The sequence below is a fragment of the Cynocephalus volans genome, chromosome 2, assembly GCF_027409185.1.
Source record: "Cynocephalus volans isolate mCynVol1 chromosome 2, mCynVol1.pri, whole genome shotgun sequence".
Lineage (NCBI taxonomy): Eukaryota > Metazoa > Chordata > Mammalia > Dermoptera > Cynocephalidae > Cynocephalus > Cynocephalus volans.
Genome location: NC_084461.1, coordinates 121,250,536 through 121,267,694, shown reverse-complemented (window position 1 = coordinate 121,267,694; position 17,159 = coordinate 121,250,536). Strand labels below are relative to the sequence as shown.

Sequence of the window (17,159 nt, the reverse complement as noted above, 5' to 3'; positions counted from 1 at the left end):
AGACTTCTGCCGTCTATCTCGAAGCCTTGCAGTGTGCATGGAGGCTGACGCACGTGGATGCATTTCTCTTTTACTATTTTATTTTATTTTTTGGCGGAGGGGATTTAGAGTGGAGCTGGGGAGGGAAGAAGGGGCTGGGAGGAACCTCCCCAGCCCGGTTCCTGCAGGCTGGGGGACGTGGCATGGGCCCTCAGGAAGGGAGGTGCTCCTGCTATGCTGAGCGCTTCATTCCCTGTCCGGGGCTCAGACTGGATGCGCCACCCGGTCTACAGGTGGGCGCGGTCCGAAGCTGCCTCGCGCAGCCGAGCGGGCGCCCACACGTCCTCGGGGGCCCCCTGCGCTCGAGCGCCGCCTTGCGGTAGAAGCCGACGCCCTCGCCAGCGCGCTGACGTGCTCGCGGGCCATATCGCCGAGGAGGACGCCCTCCATCTCCTCGAAGCGGCGGCCAGCAGCACGAGCTTGGCGTCGGCCCCAGGGACGTGTTTCATCACCAGGTGTGGTAGAAGGGAGTGTCCTGGGTGACGAAGGCCTTCACCTCCTGTAGACGGTTCAGCTGTCATCCCCTACAAGTCTCCTACCGCGCCTGGGTCGAACCTCGCGAACGGTTCCAGTGCGGCCGGTAGGTGGCGGCGGCGGAGGAAGCAGCAGGCGCAGCGGGGCCTGGCTGGGGAAGATCCGCGAGCTGGAGGCCCATTCCTCTTCTATAAATGAACACAGAGCTAATGAGAAAAAGAAAAGGAGCCTGAATGGCTTTTCTGAGAGAGAAAAGAAAATTGTCTTCAAGTTTCGGAGGACTTGTCCTCATATGTTCCATCTCAGATGATAGCGTGGGGGGAAGTGAGGGTCCTGCAGGTTCCCAATGCTTAGCCCGGGGGCTCAGGAGCCAGAATGCCTGGGGTCAGATCCCTTAGAATCTTGAGCAAGTCATTTAACCTCTCTAAACCTGAGTCCTTAACCATAGAATGGGATGGAGGTGGCCACTTCCTCATGGGGTTGGGTGAAAAGTTTTCATTTAACAAACAAGCACTTCTATAGCGTTTATCATGTGTGAGACACTGTTCTAAGCACATTACAAATATAAACTTGTTTAATTCTCTTGATAACCCTATGAGGTAGGCATTACACTGTGTTACAGATTCTAATACGCATGCTATTTTAGCTTCTCTGAAATTGGGATGCATCTGACAATTGACAGTGTCTTACAATCTCCAGTGATCTATCTATTGGAAAATTGAGGGGGGCGGGGAGTGAATGTGGTAGAACATTCTAGGCAGAAGGATGTCAGAGTTTATCGGGGACCTGTAGGAGCGCACAGGAGACCAACAAAGATGAATCCTTTCTGCTGAGCTGAGCAAGTTTGCCTCCAGTGCTGTGGACAGGTTTTGCGGATCCCTCTCAGAGTAAACTCCGCTATGGCAGGGCTATGTCTGTCTCAATCCCCTGTCGTGTCCCCGGCATCATCTAGTCAGGCACAAAGGGCCTGCTCAGTAGCCAATTGCTGAATGGTGAGATGAAGGTTCTGAGGTTGCCTTTCCTTAGAGCAACCCAGGCCCACCCTCCCCAGTCCCAGTGACTTTTCACACATGCGTCCGTTCTGGAAGTCTGTCTCCCATGCTCCGTGGCCACCTCATTAGACTTTGCCGGGAGGACCCCAGAGGTGGGACAAGAGACCGCCGCACGCTCATCTCACCAGGTGTCTTGCAGCAGTCATCACTATCAGAGGTGGACAGGGCCTCAGTACTCCCAGGTGAGGACCAAACATGTGGCTCCTGGCAGCAAAATAGTATTTTACACTTCCACGATGATGAGGTTCCATCATTATCATGGACCATGAGTTACATAAAGTCCTTTGGTACCATGTTCAGTGAGTCACTATTGTCAGTGTCTTTTGGTGCATATGGAATCATAATAGAAAATAATTAGTGTGATTTCCCATTTAATGTCTTACCCACTAGTCCATACATTCCATGGGAACAGACACTAAATTCTATGAGAACAGCATACATCATGCATAAATGAATTAGCAAAAGCCTTTTTACACCAAACGGTGACTTCTTCACTACTGTGTGAGTGGATCTAGTGTGGGAGGTGAGGGAAACACAGTGGGCACGGTGGGAGATGGCAGCAGTGGGGTTGAGTGCTATGGTGGGTCATAGCAGGAGCTGTGACATCGGGTACTCCCTGGTTCCAATCCTGGCTCTTCCATTTGCTCACTGAGAGATCTGGGATAAATGATAACTCAATTCTGGGACTCAATGTTTTCACCCATAAAATGAGGCTTATGATGGGTGCTTACTTCGTATGGGTTGTCATGAGGATGACATCAGGCAACACACAGGACTGTGGTGTCTGACATGTTGTAAGTGCTCATGCATGTCAGCCCATGCTGTAATTAGTATTGTTGCCCTCATGATTTTTTGCTTTGCACCCTCTGCTCTGTCTGTGGGTAGTTGCTTGACAAGTAAGCTTTTCTGGTGGTTATTTTCATTTCTTTGTGAGCTATTCATTTGCTTAAAATCAATTCTTCTCAAGCTGGGTGGCCCATACACCATGGCTCTGCATGGGGGGAAGAAGCAGGAAGGTTGTGTGGGGGAGGGGGTGGCAATGGGGGATGCTGGGAGATGGAGTGAGCCTGGCTCTGCTGAATACATATAATCGATAGGTAGAATCGACATGTTCATAAAAGTTACAGGCCCTGCTGGGTGAGCTATTTTCAATGGTGCCAAGAAATGCATCCATTTCATTACTCCTCTTCTTGGGGCCCGAGTATATTCCAACGTTACCCTCAAACCAGCAGAATAGCCTGGAAGTGGAAAGTCATGTCATTCCCTCACTGTCCCTGCCTTCCACCCAAGGGGTATTTTGGGGCTAAAAATATCCAGCACAAAACCTTCTTTGCTTCTAAAAGGGAAGGAAATAAATGCATTGAGCTATGAGCATTTATTGACTCACGTAGTATTTATGGTGTACCTACTATGTGCCACTATGTACCAGATGTTTTTCTAAGCCCTGTGGGTTCGGCAGCAGGTGAGACAGTCCTGGACCCGGACCCTTCCTTTGTGCCACTGAGTGGCCGGAGGGAGATCCACATGAAGCAGTTACGCAGCTGTGATGAGTGTCATGAGATTGTGGGTGTCGGGGGAGCCTTTTCTGAGGACTTGGAGCGAAGCTGTGGCCTGGGGGTGAGTGGGGGCTGGCCAGGAGAAGGGAGGAGAGCATCCAGGCAATAGGGCCCCCACAGGAAGAGGTAGAGGATACAGGGTGCTGGTGACCAGAATGGGAGGAATGAGTGGGACAGAGGGGCTAGAGACCGCTGGGCTTAGCAGGATGCACAGGCAGTTATGGTGAGGTGCCTGATCTTCATCCTGAGAACACAGCAAGAACAGTACTTACAGAGACGTGATTATATTTGCCCTGAGAGAGGACCCCTCTGGCTCCTGTGTGGAGAATGAATTACCTGGGGCCAGCTGAGAGGTGGAGACCTTTGTGAGGGATTCTGTGAAGTGCAGGTGAGGAGGGGTGGAAAGTGGGCTCTTGTGGTACAATGTAGGTGGGCCTGGGAAAGAGTGAAAAGGTAGACTTGGCAGATGGGTGGTTCACTGAACGTGGGGGCTGAGAAGAAGGTCACAATCACACTAGGGTCTTGGGTGGGGGGGTAGTTGTTTTCCCAAGGTGGGGACACATGAAGGGGAGCAGGTGTGACTGGGGGATGCAGCTCATGCATTTAATTTTGGACACATGAGTTCAAAGTGCCAGTGAGACAGCAAAATGGAGAGGCCATGTAGCAGGTAGATATATGTGTTTGCAACTAAAAACAAATCTAGGTTGACGACAAGGTAAGTATTATAGGCACCTCTCCTATCAGATGGAACTTAATGGCTGATTCTCATCCTAGCCAGCATAGCATCTTGGAGGCGGGGGGTGGGGGTTGGGGGGCCGGGGGTGGGGTACATCTCGAACTTTCCATTACTAGATCCATCTTCCACTCTTTCTGTGACCTTCAGCAATTCATCTAATCTTTCTGTGTTCCCCTATCTTCAGCTTAAAATGGTGATTGTTATGTCTGCTTAAGACTACCCAGTAGCACATGTTTGAGGACCCATTAAAGTGAAAATAAAACATGTAGCTCTCTTTGGAAATAAGAACTGTGTTAAAACAAGGAGTTATTATAGTCGTGCATAAGCCAATGAAGAGCAGAAATACAGCCCCAAGGCTCAGTATTGATTTTAGTCCCGGGTGCTTCCCGCAGCTGAATAAATCTGACATTTCTTCCCTCCAGTGCTGGCTGAGCTGATGGCAGGTCTCCAGCTTCCAGCCTCCTTGCCCCTGCTCCATGGTTACATCCTCTCCTGGCTCAGGCCAGATCCAGCACCCCGACACCTGCCCTTCCCACTCTGGTAGGGGGGGTTCTGGTAGAGTGTCCAGTTATGAAGTTGGAGGTTGGCCAACAGTAGATGTCCTCTGATTAGACTGGGGACAGGTCCTCCCAGAAAAGCAGAGCTTGGATCTGCAGAACCAGGGAATTAAGGGGGACCAAAAGAAATGGCTCTAGACAGTTAGGGTTTTCCAACTTTAGGATGCATTAAGGGTTATGGAATTTGCTTCATTTATTCATTCGGCCACTGGATATTTATTGAGTGCCCACTGAATGTCAGGCTCTGAGATAAGCCTGGGGATACAGGGGTGAAAAAGACAATATGTTGGCCTTCTTGGAATTAATATTCGAATTGAGAAAGACAGAGATGATAAACAATGGTACAAAATACTCTTAAGGGAACAACCATGCAACCAGGTACAACAATAGAGAATACTGATGTGGCTGGGGTGGGGAGTGCCTATTTTATATGAGGTGGTCAGGGAAGGCTTCAACGAAGTGGTGACATTTGAGCTGAGATCTGACAGCTAAGAAGGAGCTGACCTACGAAGAACAGGGAGAGGAACATTCCAGGCAGAGGACTTGGCCAGTGCAGAGGATCTGAGGTGAGGACACGCTTGACATGTGTGCAGAACCATGAGAAGGAAGGTGGCTAGAATTTAGGGAACGAAGGGCTGAGGGAAGAGGCCAGATGGTGCAGGGCTTTATCAGTCACGAGAAGGAATTCGGATTTTTGTTTTAGTGTCATGGAAAGCCATCGAAAGATTTTATGCAAGGGAGTGATTTCTATTTTCAAAAGGTTGCTCTCTGAGTGGATGATGGGTTGCAAGGGAGAGGAAAGTATCAAGGAAACTCGTCAAGAAGCCACTGCCATCCTCCAGGTGTGCAGCAATGGCTGAGTGGACTGGGTGGTGCCCATGGAGGTGGAGTGAAGTGAACGGCTCGAAGGGGTATTTGGAAGTGGAATGGGCCAGCTTGCTGATGGACAGCAAGCGAGAGGCAAGGAAATGGAGGGACTGAAGGTGACTTGTAGGTTTCTGGGTAAGCAGCCATGTAGATGGGGATATATTTAAGTAACAGGGAATGACCGAGAGCACAGGTTTGTGGAGGGAAATCTAGACTTCCCTTTGTGTTGGCCTGGTAAAGTTTGACCTACCTGTGGGAAGGTATGGAGTTGGATGTATGGTTGGATATATAGTTGGAAGACATCAGACACCCTTGGCTGAAAGTGTAACTGGAGAATCTCAGCACAGGATTGGATGTGATCACTTAGGGAAAAGGTTTAGATGGAAAGAGCAGAGGGCCTCGCCCTGAGGCCCAAACATTTCTGGTATATAAGCAGGAATGACCAGTGGGGAGCAGGGAAGTCAGTAGGGACGGTGCCACTGGAGCCTAAAGAAACTGCTTGGAGGCCAAGTGGGGAGGAGTGAGGGCTGCCAATGCGGTCTGGTGACTTGGAGGACGCTGCTGATGGTGACCGGTCATTTCAGCTAGTGAGGATGAAAGGCAGATTAGAGTGGGTAAAAGAATGAATTGCAGGTGAGGAGGCAAAAAATGACACCTGGAGATAACTCTTTGGAGAAGTTTTGCTGCCAAACTGGGCAGAAAAATGGGGAAGCGATGCTTACTTGGGTTTCTATGAATGTAAGAAACGTTCTCTCCATCATTTCTAAACCCCTTTCCTACTCTGATATTCCCAGGACAGACTGCAATACCTAAAATATGCCCACGATAAAATAAACCATGGATGATGTGCAGTCCCCAGCATAATAGTTGTGACTCTACTCCTTTTTCTCCCTTTCAAGAAAGCTTCTGGGAATGCAAATCAGTTAGAGTAATGATGGAATAACCATGGACCTGCTGATATTTTAAAGAAAAATCACAATCCAACTTCCACACATTAAACTATTACAAACAACTAAATTATTTGCAGCACAACTTACGACTGATCACATCGTTCATTATTATTGGCATGTTGGCTGAGAGGTGTGGTTCCAGACATGGTCAAGTGCCATTCATTCATTCATCAAATACTTTTTGAGCACTTGCTAAGTGTCAGGAGCTTGTGCTCCGGGCACTTGGGAGAAGCAGTGAACAAGACAAATGTAGCCTGTGCTCTCAAGAAGCTCCAGTCAGGTGGGGAGGATAGACATTTCAAGTGCAGTGAACTTACAGCCAGAGAAGCACTGTGTTCTCAAGGATTGTGCCATGGGGGTCCTGGCCTAGTCCATGGACTCAGCAAGGGTCTCTCTGAAGAAGAGAGGATGGATAAGCAGATGAATGAGGCTCATGTTGGCAGTGGATACGGACAGTGGCCCAGGCAGATGTGAATGTCCAGTGCTGGAGGGAGCCCATCTCCACTGGGGTCTGCATCCAAGGCCAAGACTGTTCAGAAAGTCAGGGAAGGAGGAGGGAGTGGGGCGAGAGGCAGCCAGAGAGGTGGGCAGGGGCCAGATGTGCAGGGCCTGGGGGTTCTAGCCAGGGGTTTGGTCTTTATCAGGAAAGCATCATAAAGACTTTTAAATTCGTGTTTAGAGGAGAGTGGCGACAGTAAGAGCAGACTTGTTCTAAAAGAGCACTCAGGTGTCTGGGGAATGAGGTGCAGCTGTACAGTTAAGTGTCATCTGTACTCAGGCAGGGGAAGGCTTTAGTCCCTTCCAGCCCTATTTAATCAAACATGCCTGAGTGTTCGAAAAGGGGATGGGGGATGGGGGCAAGGCTAGTCTCCTGCTTCTCAATGTCTGTCCCTGAAGCCTGGTCTAGTTCTCCTCTTTCCCCTCCCTCCCCTCTAGGAGAACCCAACAGGTGAGCGCTGGGGCCAGTTCTCAGGGGATGGGGACAGAAGTAGATACCAAGGTACTTGTGGGGACATAAGAATGTAGAAATGACAGAAACAGAGGCTAGAGGGGACCGTCTTAGGGCCTGGCAGCAGTGGGCACGGTTTGGGCATGGGAGTGCAGAGATGTGGGTGGGTGCGTGACCTGGGAGAGGCGGTGCAGAAATTCACTCACAGGGAATGACAAGGTGGGGTTCTCAAACTTGTGGCGCATACGAAGCACCTGGGGAGCTCGTTGAAAGTGTACGCTCTTGGAGGCACTCCGAAGGAATTCAGCAAGTGGCAGGGGCGGGGTGGGGGGAACGGGGGAGAAGCCAGGAATCCCATTTTAGGAAGTCTCTCCTCTCTCCACCAAGGTGACTCTGATCTAGGTGGCCCGACGACTTTCCTTTTGAGAATGCCTCAACGCCGACCGGCTTGCTGGTCTTATATCCCCGGTCCCCTAGGCTGTCTTGCACCAGCCTGGGCCTGAAAGCTTATTTCGGCCCTGCGTTAAGTGGTGAGTAACCACGTGCCCGGCTGGGGCAGCGGGGCTGTCGGGCGGGCCTCACTGCAGCGCGCGGCCGCCAGGGGGCGCCAGAGGCCTCGGCTCGCGCGCTCGGGCTCCTCCGCCCGCAGACGCCGCGCCCGAGCCAGCGAACGAGGGGAGACACAGCGCTGCGGGCTCACAAAGCGGCCGGACGCGCGGCGAAGGCGAGTGGCAGGAGCGCAGAGGAGCGAGCCGGCGATCAGCCTTCTCGGCGACCGCGCCACAGGAGCTCGAGCAACTCGGACGCGGGGACCCGGGCCGGCCCCCAAGGTACGTGCCCCGCGGAACCTCGCGCCACCCGGCGCCCCAACTTGGCGTAGTTGGGACCTCCCCGCAGCCACCCGGAGGGCTGGCAGGGTCAAGGCCTGGGGCTTATCACCGCTCGCCCCTCTTGCCGCCGAGGCCGCAGGGCGGGCGAGGGGAGACCTTCCCTTAGCTGCGGCGGGAGACCCCGGCCGCGGGCACCCTCCACCCCCTTCCTTAGAGCCTGGGCTGCTGCCCGGAGCCCCGGTCTCCCCCTCCCCTGCCCCAAAGCTCTGGGCACCGTCTGTGGGAGTGCGGATCGAGGGCTCCCCATTTTGGGGGGGGTTCTGAACCCCCTAATCCAAGACAGCGGTCTGTGGGGCACCCGGAGAATAGGTGAGAGGGGTCCGCTATAGTTTGACAGCAGCGCCTCATTCGTGACTCAGCCTCCTCATTTGTAACTGAGCCCCCTCTCGTGAGAGGGGTCCTTGGGTCTCTAGATCCGCCCCGAGCGCCCCCGGGGTGCGAGGGCTGACCCGGTCCCGGCTGTGAGACCCCCGCCGTGCCCGGCTCACGGCCCGCGCCCCCTGCCCCGCAGATGCCGGCGATCGCGGTGCTCGCGGCGGCCGCCGCGGCGTGGTGCTTCCTCCAGGTCGAGAGCCGGCACCTGGACGCGCTCGCCGGAGGAGGCGCGGGCCCCAACAACGCGAATTTCCTAGACAACGACCAGTGGCTGAGCACCGTCTCCCAGTACGACCGCGACAAGTACTGGAACCGCTTTCGAGACGTGAGTACCGCCGCCGCCGGCCCCGCGGGCGGGGATCCTCGCCCAGGGGGGCGCCTGGAGCGGGCCGGGGAGGGCCGGGGCACCCCTCCCCCGAGGCTGGTGGGTCGCGGTTCCCGGGCTGCGTCTTGCCCGAGAGGAACTTTAAAGAGAACTTCGGAGGCTTGATTCTCTTGCCTGTTACTTGTGGTCCAGGTGTGTGTGTTCGTAGGACTGGGGGAGGTGACTGCATTAAAACGCGGCACGAACCGCGAGCAGCTGTGGGGAAGGAGGCACCCGAGCTTCTGAGTTCTAACGATGGTTCACTTTGCCAACCCCCTCAGAGAGAACCTCCGCGGGGCAGCAGTGATCTGGATCATCTCTAGGGTGTGTCAGAAGAATCTCGGGTGGGACCCCAGCTCATTTATTAGGGAGCCAGGTGTTGTAGGCGTGACAGGAAATGTGTGTGTCGGGGGAGGGTCCTGGCAATGGGCCTGATGAAATGTTGGGGAGGGGTGTGGTGGTGGTGACCTTCGGAGTCTATAGGGGAAGGAAGAAGGGAGCAGGCAGCCTGTGGAGTTGGTTCCCTGCCCTGAAGAGAGCCTGGGTGGCAGAGGATTGCTCCCCTGGGAGAGCCCTGGGAGGGGAGAAAGTTATTCCTGGGCACCAGGAGGCACATATGCTGCCTGTTTCTGCCTCAAGGCTGCCTGCCACTCCCCAGATGTGCCCTAGAGGATGCGGGGCAAGAAGCACCTGGTGCAGCTCTTCCAGCAGATGGCATCCCCTCTGTGCTGTGGCAGCTGCGCCAGCGCCTTCAAAGACTGGTGGCTGGGACTGTGCCCTTCCAGGGGACTTGGAAGTACCATAAAATATACATAGCATTAGGAATTCCAGTCCCTTAGAGGCCTTAAATATTGTAAAATGTCCAAAGCTTAACAACAAAAAGGAAAATCTTTTATGTTCAAATGCACTGCTTTTTTTTTTTTTTTTTTTGTATCTGAAGCCATTTTAGGTGTTGGACTAATATTTTTAGCAGTATATATATTTTTAAATGATAATTTGATCCATTCCCCAGTCCCTTGTTTCTTGACACGGCATGGTTTACAGGCTTAATTATCTCTCCTCATCCCTGACCTGCTCTGTTAACCATTTTTAATCACCTTTCTGCTCAGATCTGAGGAGACCTGCGTTGACTGCCTTTGCCTATGGCTGAAAAGATGCCCAAACTTACCTGGAGTAGAAATAATTTTGCTTTTTTTTTCCCCTTACATTTTAGATAGAGTTGAGGAGCAGTGCTGATGCTAAACCGTGCTAGAGCTGGGAGAATTGGGCCAGGTTACAGGTGAAGGGCCATCTTTGCAGATGCCTTGGTTCTCATGGCAGCTTGGTTGGATTGAAAACAGGTGTGCTTGTTGGGTCTTCAGACTGTGCAAAGGTTTAGTGTACTTTTGTGCCTGCTTAAGGTTTTCTAGTCTTGGTGTATGATATACATGACATTATCTTCAATTCCTGTTTAGCTTTACATTTTTAAAAATTTTGCTTCTCTTTATTTCTCATCTTTCTTACAAGTGGTGATGACATTTTTTATCCTTAGAGCAATGTTTTTCCAAATCTGACTGATGATGAAGCTCACCTGGGGTGTTTGTTAAATTATAGCACCCAGGCTTCTCCACTGGAGAGTCTGATTCCGTATTTCTGGGGGGAGTGCAGGGAGTCCATATTTTAAAAAACCAGACTAGGTAATTCTTATGATGTTTAGGAAATACTCCCTTAGGTATTATAAAAATGTCCAAGGCATAACAAAAAAAGACAAAAGCTTTTATGTTCAAATACACTGCTTATTTGTTTCTGGAGCAGTTTTAGGTGTTAAACTAATATTTTTAGCCACATATATTTTTAAAAACAATGATTTGATCCAGCATACCATTAAGAACATCTAAAAGTGTTCAAAAAATCCCAGACATCTTCAATCATCAATTTTATATGCTTCATGGAATCTTCTGATACTAGCAATGGCTCAGACATAATTTAATACCATTAACCTTTTTAAAGTGTTGTGAAACTCAGACCAGATGCTCCTTTAGGGCAAGTCCAAGTGTCTTCAGCTGGGTCATTGACTTGGAATAACTACAAAGCCTGCTTCCCCTGGGACCAGGAAGTAAAAGATTGCTTTCTGTAGAGACTGGCTTTTCAAGTGGACTAGCAGATAAAGGAAGCCCTAGCTAGTGTTACAGTTTCTCAGTCAGCCTGGTCATTTTCACTGAGCCAGGCCTTGTTTGAGGTTGACAAGGCCCCAGCTTCTTTGCTATTGTTTTAGTTGTTCTGTTGAAGTCACTGATATCTTTGAAAGGCTGTGTTCTAAGATTATTGTTATGATGGTTGTCACTTTTTGAAACTCATTGTGAAAGAAAACTTCTTGCCTTCCCACCAACTGGTCACTTTGTTGGATTTGGGGGAGAGATATTTAGAAGTGATTTTTGAACTCGGGAAAATGAAAGCTAAGGGCTCTTTTTAGAGAGTTGATGGTACCCATTGGTGGGTTACCAGGCTAACTTTGACATGGAGATGATGGTGAAATGTGTGCTCCATGCTCCCCTTACTGTTGGGTGTCCTGTGACGTTGCTGAGATGACCCAGCAGCCTGTACTAATCACTTTGAGATGTGTCCTATTGCTCTAGGTATATACATACTATTTCTTTCTTTCCAGAAGTAAAACCTTCAGAACTATTCTATGTTTTATTGCTTCAAGTTATGGATCCAGGAGAAATATAACAACATCCAGGTGATTGCTCCTAAATGCATTTGTGGTTTGTTAGTTTTGTCACTATTCTTTCACATAGACCAGCAGTTGGGATGTTTTGGCTAGATGGAGGCCAGGACTTTTGCACAGATACTATATTAAGGAGGAGGAGATGAAGAAGGAAAATTTTTGTGTTAAGTTGTATAATAATTTCCTTTCTCTGGCCGTCATGCATTTTACTCCTTTGTTGTTTGAGGTTGAAGGGAAAAATGCCATAACCATTTTCCTAATTTTTCTAAAGCTGATTTCGCTTTCCATAAGCATTACTGTAAGGAAAATTTTCTTTGTTCATTCTTACATTCATTCATTCCAACAAATATTTGACTGCCTACCATGTGCTAGGCACTGGGCTATAAGGGTGGACGAGGTAAATAAATGCAATCTCTTCTCTCATGTAACCTCTTGTCTGCTGGATGAAATCCTTTAACTTATGCTGTCACGTGTTTCTTATTCTGTTTTCTTTTTTTTAAATAAGTTTTTTCTTATAAAGGTAATACATGCTGGTTGTAATTAAAAGATTAAAACATTGCAGACATAGGTGGTAGCTAACATTTACAGAACACTTAGTGTGCCAAACATTAAGGTACTTTCCATATATTATCTAATTTAATATTCATAACTATCCTATAAGAGAAGCACTATTATCATCATCCTATATTTACTGGGGGTTTAAGTCTCTTGGCCAAAATTACAGAGCTGGGGTGCGGAGCCTTGGCTGGAACCAGGCGCTATGACTCCAGGTTCTCGCTGTGTGCTGCAGCAGCCAATCAACGGCTGAGGGGATTTTGGATGTGAGCCTCCAGTGATATCACATTGCAGACCTTTTCCAGTTTATTTCTGAGAGCAATCAGTGAAGAACCTTAGCTTAAGACAAGGTGGGATGGGAAGCCAGGTGGACACAACTTATTGTGGAGGTCATGTTTGGGTTTATCGTCTCCTGACAATGAGCCTCTGATTTAATTAAAATAATATTGTTGCTTACACAAAACATGACATTTTCTTTCTTTTGCACACATGAAACTAGCCCTGACATTTAACTCCAGGATAATTACCTTTAGCAGGACGGAGGAATCAAAAGTGTTGCCTTGGCTGGCATTTATCTTACTGCAGAGTGACCTGAGTTTGTAATTCTAATGAGAGCTCAAGGACCAGCCTGCATTCCTTTTCCTTCTAGCTCATACTTTGTGGGATTTGGTGGTCTCTGTAGCAGAATTGGGTGGCAGAGAGCATCTGATCTGCTCATTTGATCTTAACATCTCAGCTCTAATGAGTTTCAAGGGCAAGTGGGGCTTATTGATAGAATCGTGGCTGGCTCAGTCGGTGGGGCTGGTGACAACAGAGGTGGTGTGGCTTAGTGGGTCAGTCATTAATCTGTCACCACGGAAACTTGCTTGTAATTGAAAGTAGCAGAAAATCATTTTGATTAAACAGGTTCAAGGAGACTTAAATGAGTTTGTGATCCCAACTCTCTTTAATGAACCCACTATCTTAAATCGCCTTTACTAGATGACCATTGATAGCAATAATTATTTCACAGGGGTTGTTATAAAGGAACAGTTTAGAAGTTGATAGGCCTAAGAGCATTCATGTTTTCTCTGTACTTACCTTCAGCTTGTCCTTGCTGGAGAAAAGCTAGGTCTTGCCTGGCAAGGGTGGCAGAGCTTCTGGCCCCAGTTGACTTTCCCCAGCTGAGTTCCCTGACTCTGCTGGTTCTTCCCAACCCTGTCCCCACAGCACTTCAGCTGAACTGCTTGGTGGGAGAATAAGTATGCTCCCAGATGCTGGTGAGGCCATTTTCAAAACCAAGTGGCTCCCAAGGGATAATTGGACCTGTAGTATTCTCCTGGAGGAATGGGACCTCATTATTTGCTCAATTGCTTTATCTTGCTTGAGGAGACAAAGTAACGTTACTAATCGAATATTTAATAATAAATCATTTCTTACCTATTTATTCAATATAATGTATTTCAAGCCACATACACTCAATATATAAACTCAAACACATTCAGGATGACTCATTTTACCTTTCCTATGGTGAGGTGACTGTATATGTTCCTTGGGAAATTCCTCAGACCCAAGCTCACACGTGGTCTTATCTCCCCAGGTGAGATAATTACAAACAAAAGAAATTTCCTATAAGAGTTTAAATAATTTGCTTAAGGTTACAAGTATTTTTCACCATATTTAATCCAGTGTAAGATGTCATAAATTGTAAGATGCACAATTTTTATGCACTACTAAGAAAGGAAACAGTGTCCAGGATGGAGAGTTTAATAGACGCCTGTATAAAACTGGGACTCCAGAGGGCTGCACCCTCAGTCTAGAGGTGAACAAGAAATAAATTCACCTGAAGAAAAGAGACCACAGCAAGGAAACTCAACTGTCTCCAACTTGGCATTGGTGGATGGAGAGAAAAGATATGCCTTGGGCACTTGACCAGGCTCTATTCTCACAGGTTTCTGGTGTAAATGCTCACTACTATTGCTCTCTCCTCCCCGCCCACGCCCCAGACCTTACACCGTGGATTTAGTGTGAAGCAGTCACAGGTTCTTTATCCTCTCTGAGCCTCTGACTCCCATTCATTAAGTGGGGATAATAATATTCTGTTGGTGAGAACTCTAGATTACAAGTGACTGAGATATAGTCCAAGATGGCTTAAATGGAAGCGAAAGCTTATTCACTTGAGTAACTGAAAATTCTCAAATAGTGGCTTTATGTAAGGCTGCATCCGGGGGCTCACGTTACATCATAGGACTTGGGGGTGTGTATCTGTCATTCTCTCTCCTGTGCCCCTCGTCTTAACTTTATTTCCCCTCTGTTGGTTTTGTTCTCAGGCTGATTTGTTTCATGTAGTGGCTCATGGCAACTACAAATTTACATTATCACATAGTTTTTATGTCTCAACAGTACCAATAAAGTCCCAGCATTAAGGCTTGTTGGATTTACCCGTGTTGGGTACCCATTCCTCGGTCAATCACTTTGGCCAAGTTGGTAGAATATGTTGATTGTCCAGGTCTGGAGCTGGGGCCTGGGGCTAGAGAGGTGGTAGCTGGGGGCCCATTGAGTCTTGTGGTTTAAGGGTAGCAGAAAGGTAGTTCCTTCAGGGGAAATAGAAGCCGGGTGGGCAAATGTCAACAGATGTCTGCTGTGTTGACCAGTTTCATGGGGCTGGCATGAAGAGTAAATAGGTTAATGCATGTGAATCTCTTAAGCAGTATCTGGCTTAATGAATACTCAAGTGGAAGCTATTATTTTTGTTAATATTAACTCCTCTAGTACTTTTATGCATTATGTCTCGATTTATAGTTGTATATATCTATATTTTAGCTTCCTTAATAGCTGGATGCTTCCTGAAGGAAGAGCCTATGTCTTATCATGCCTTGCACACACGATATGCTGGAGGTCAAGAAGCATTGTGTGGGCTTAATTGTATCCTAAGCACACCTTTTAAATGAACCCCTGGGAAAGGCAAGCTTTTAAGAGCATGCTAGGCATATGTACTTATGGTTTTTGATAGATGGAAATTCTAGGTGTCACACATTGAAAAACTTTTTTTTCCTTTTTTTTTTTTTTGTCTAATCCCTGTCTCTAAGCCAGGACCTTGCAACTTTATAATTCCTTTTTAGAATACACTATTGTACATAGCTTGGAGTCCCTAGACCTTTGTCATAGAGCCCAGCTTAGAAAGCTGCTCAGTGAATTTTTGAATATATGAGTGAACTATCCCAGACTAGAACTTTCTACATTTCTTATGTTGGGGGGTTTATTGCAGAGGGCTGACTCCAGTGACTCATCCTAGCTTTGAATATATGTGTGTCATGCTATTAGTAATTGTCCATGATGATGGGTACCAACAGATGGAGGATTGCTGAGAGACAGGGGGAACCTGACATGGAAATGCACCCACTCACAATTTGGGCACAATCTCTGAACCTGTGAAAAGCTCTTTGAGGCTGAATCATGTCATGGTTAAATGCCTACTCTTAACCTGAGTTCACTTCTAGTCTTGCCAAGTATAAGCTTGGGTCTTTGGTCCTCATCTGTAAAACTTGAATGATCATACCTACTTTGTGGGGTTTTGGGGAGGACTGAGTGAGTGCATGGCACAAAGTAGGTGCTCATGATCTCTGAGTGGCTGGTGTATCTCCTATTTTGATTTGTTTTCTGAGGTTCACTTCTCATTTACCTTGTGAGTATGAGTGAGTTGTTGGCACACAGCTATAGATGCTGCTTTCCTGTCTCATGTCTCAGAAACATGTTGGAGAAATTTGTTCCATGATCCTTGAGCTTGTCTTCACTCCATTTCTTGCCAGTCTGGGAGGCTGTGTGAGGTTCCATATGGTTCATTCTCTGTTGTTTTCAAGTTTCAGTTCCTGGAACAGAAGACCTTCCCATTATATTTCCATTATCGCTGGACCCTTCCTAAAACTGGCAGCTCTAATCACAAAGTATCAGAGAGGTGGTTTGTGACCCACTGTGACTGAAATCCTAATTATGTGAGGGGCTCCCCCAGGAGCCCTGTAATGATGACTAAGCCCTGTTCGGTGTCACTTTTAATGTTAAACTCTGATCCACTTGCCCCCAGTCTATCTCAAGGTTAAAAAAAAACAACCATCTTTTCCTGCAGAGTGGTTTCAGGCTGGCTCTACGGGCAGGGAGGGGAACGGGATCCATTTTGAAGCAAATGATCTGGCCAGTTTGTGCATTAATAAGGCTTTCCCAGTACCCCCTGTACCTCTGGCACCCTCCAACTTGGTTTGGGTTTTGCATGACATCGACATCACTGTCCTTGGGGAGTTCCCGCAGGGTCTAGCAAATGCTTTTCATTGGTGTTCAGGAAGTATCCAAACTCCAGGTTTCTTTTAAAACCAATAGAAAAATGTTAGTAGGATTGGCCAGACCTTTGTTCTTTCTCTCCAAAGACCCAGATCTTCAGTTGAAGATCATTACAGGAAGTCAGAGGGCCTAAAATTCACTACAGTTGAAGCAGGTTGGCTGTGGTTTAGGAAAACCCAAGCAATAACAAATAGTTAATGTTGGACAGGGTGATTTGATGGTGCAAAAATGGTCTTCAAATGCCAGCTACATGCGAGGCCTTTGCTATGTGCTGGGTGAAGATGGACACGGTTTGTACCTTCCTGGAGTTTATGGTCCAGTGCGGTAGACAGATAAACAAAGTAATCATTTCTCATCAGTTGAGAAGAATGCTATGAGGTAGAGGCACTGATGCTTTGAGAATGTGTCATGTGAGGGAGAGGAGCTAATTAATGTTTTTGGCCAGGTTATGCCTCCCTGGGAAAGGCCCTGAGGCTGATCCCCGCAGGATGACAGGAGTGAGTCAGACGAGGAGAGGCCGAGGGAAGAGCAGGTCCAAAGGTGTTGGAGTGGGAAAGACCTTGATGTGTTTCCATCAGATGTATTTGCCCTAGGATTCCCTGAAGTAGCCAGCTCTCTCCTAGTGTATTTAAAAAGCACGTTTCACACTTTTCCAATTTAACACACATTTTGGGGACAGGGGAATGAGTCAACTGTCAAAAGTGAGGTACACAGATGGCCCAAGTACTTGGAAGGATGGCCTCTTTTCCCCCTCCTCTTTGTGCCTTTCTGTGCTGT

General features: G+C 48.1%; 1 protein-coding gene and 1 pseudogene across 1 annotated transcript in view; one reads left to right on the top strand and one right to left on the bottom strand.

Annotated features, from left to right (window-relative positions):
- Nucleotides 1-266: 266 nt before the first annotated feature.
- Nucleotides 267-694, bottom strand: LOC134370582 (selenoprotein M-like; annotated as a pseudogene).
- Nucleotides 695-8,581: 7,887 nt separating this feature from the next.
- Nucleotides 8,582-17,159, top strand: part of SPOCK1 (SPARC (osteonectin), cwcv and kazal like domains proteoglycan 1) — a 498,033-nt gene continuing 489,455 nt past the window's right edge. Inside the window, exon 1 of the mRNA XM_063086936.1 lies at nucleotides 8,582-8,770. Within this exon, the coding sequence (XP_062943006.1) occupies nucleotides 8,582-8,770 (189 nt within the window). The remainder of the gene's footprint in view (nucleotides 8,771-17,159) is intronic.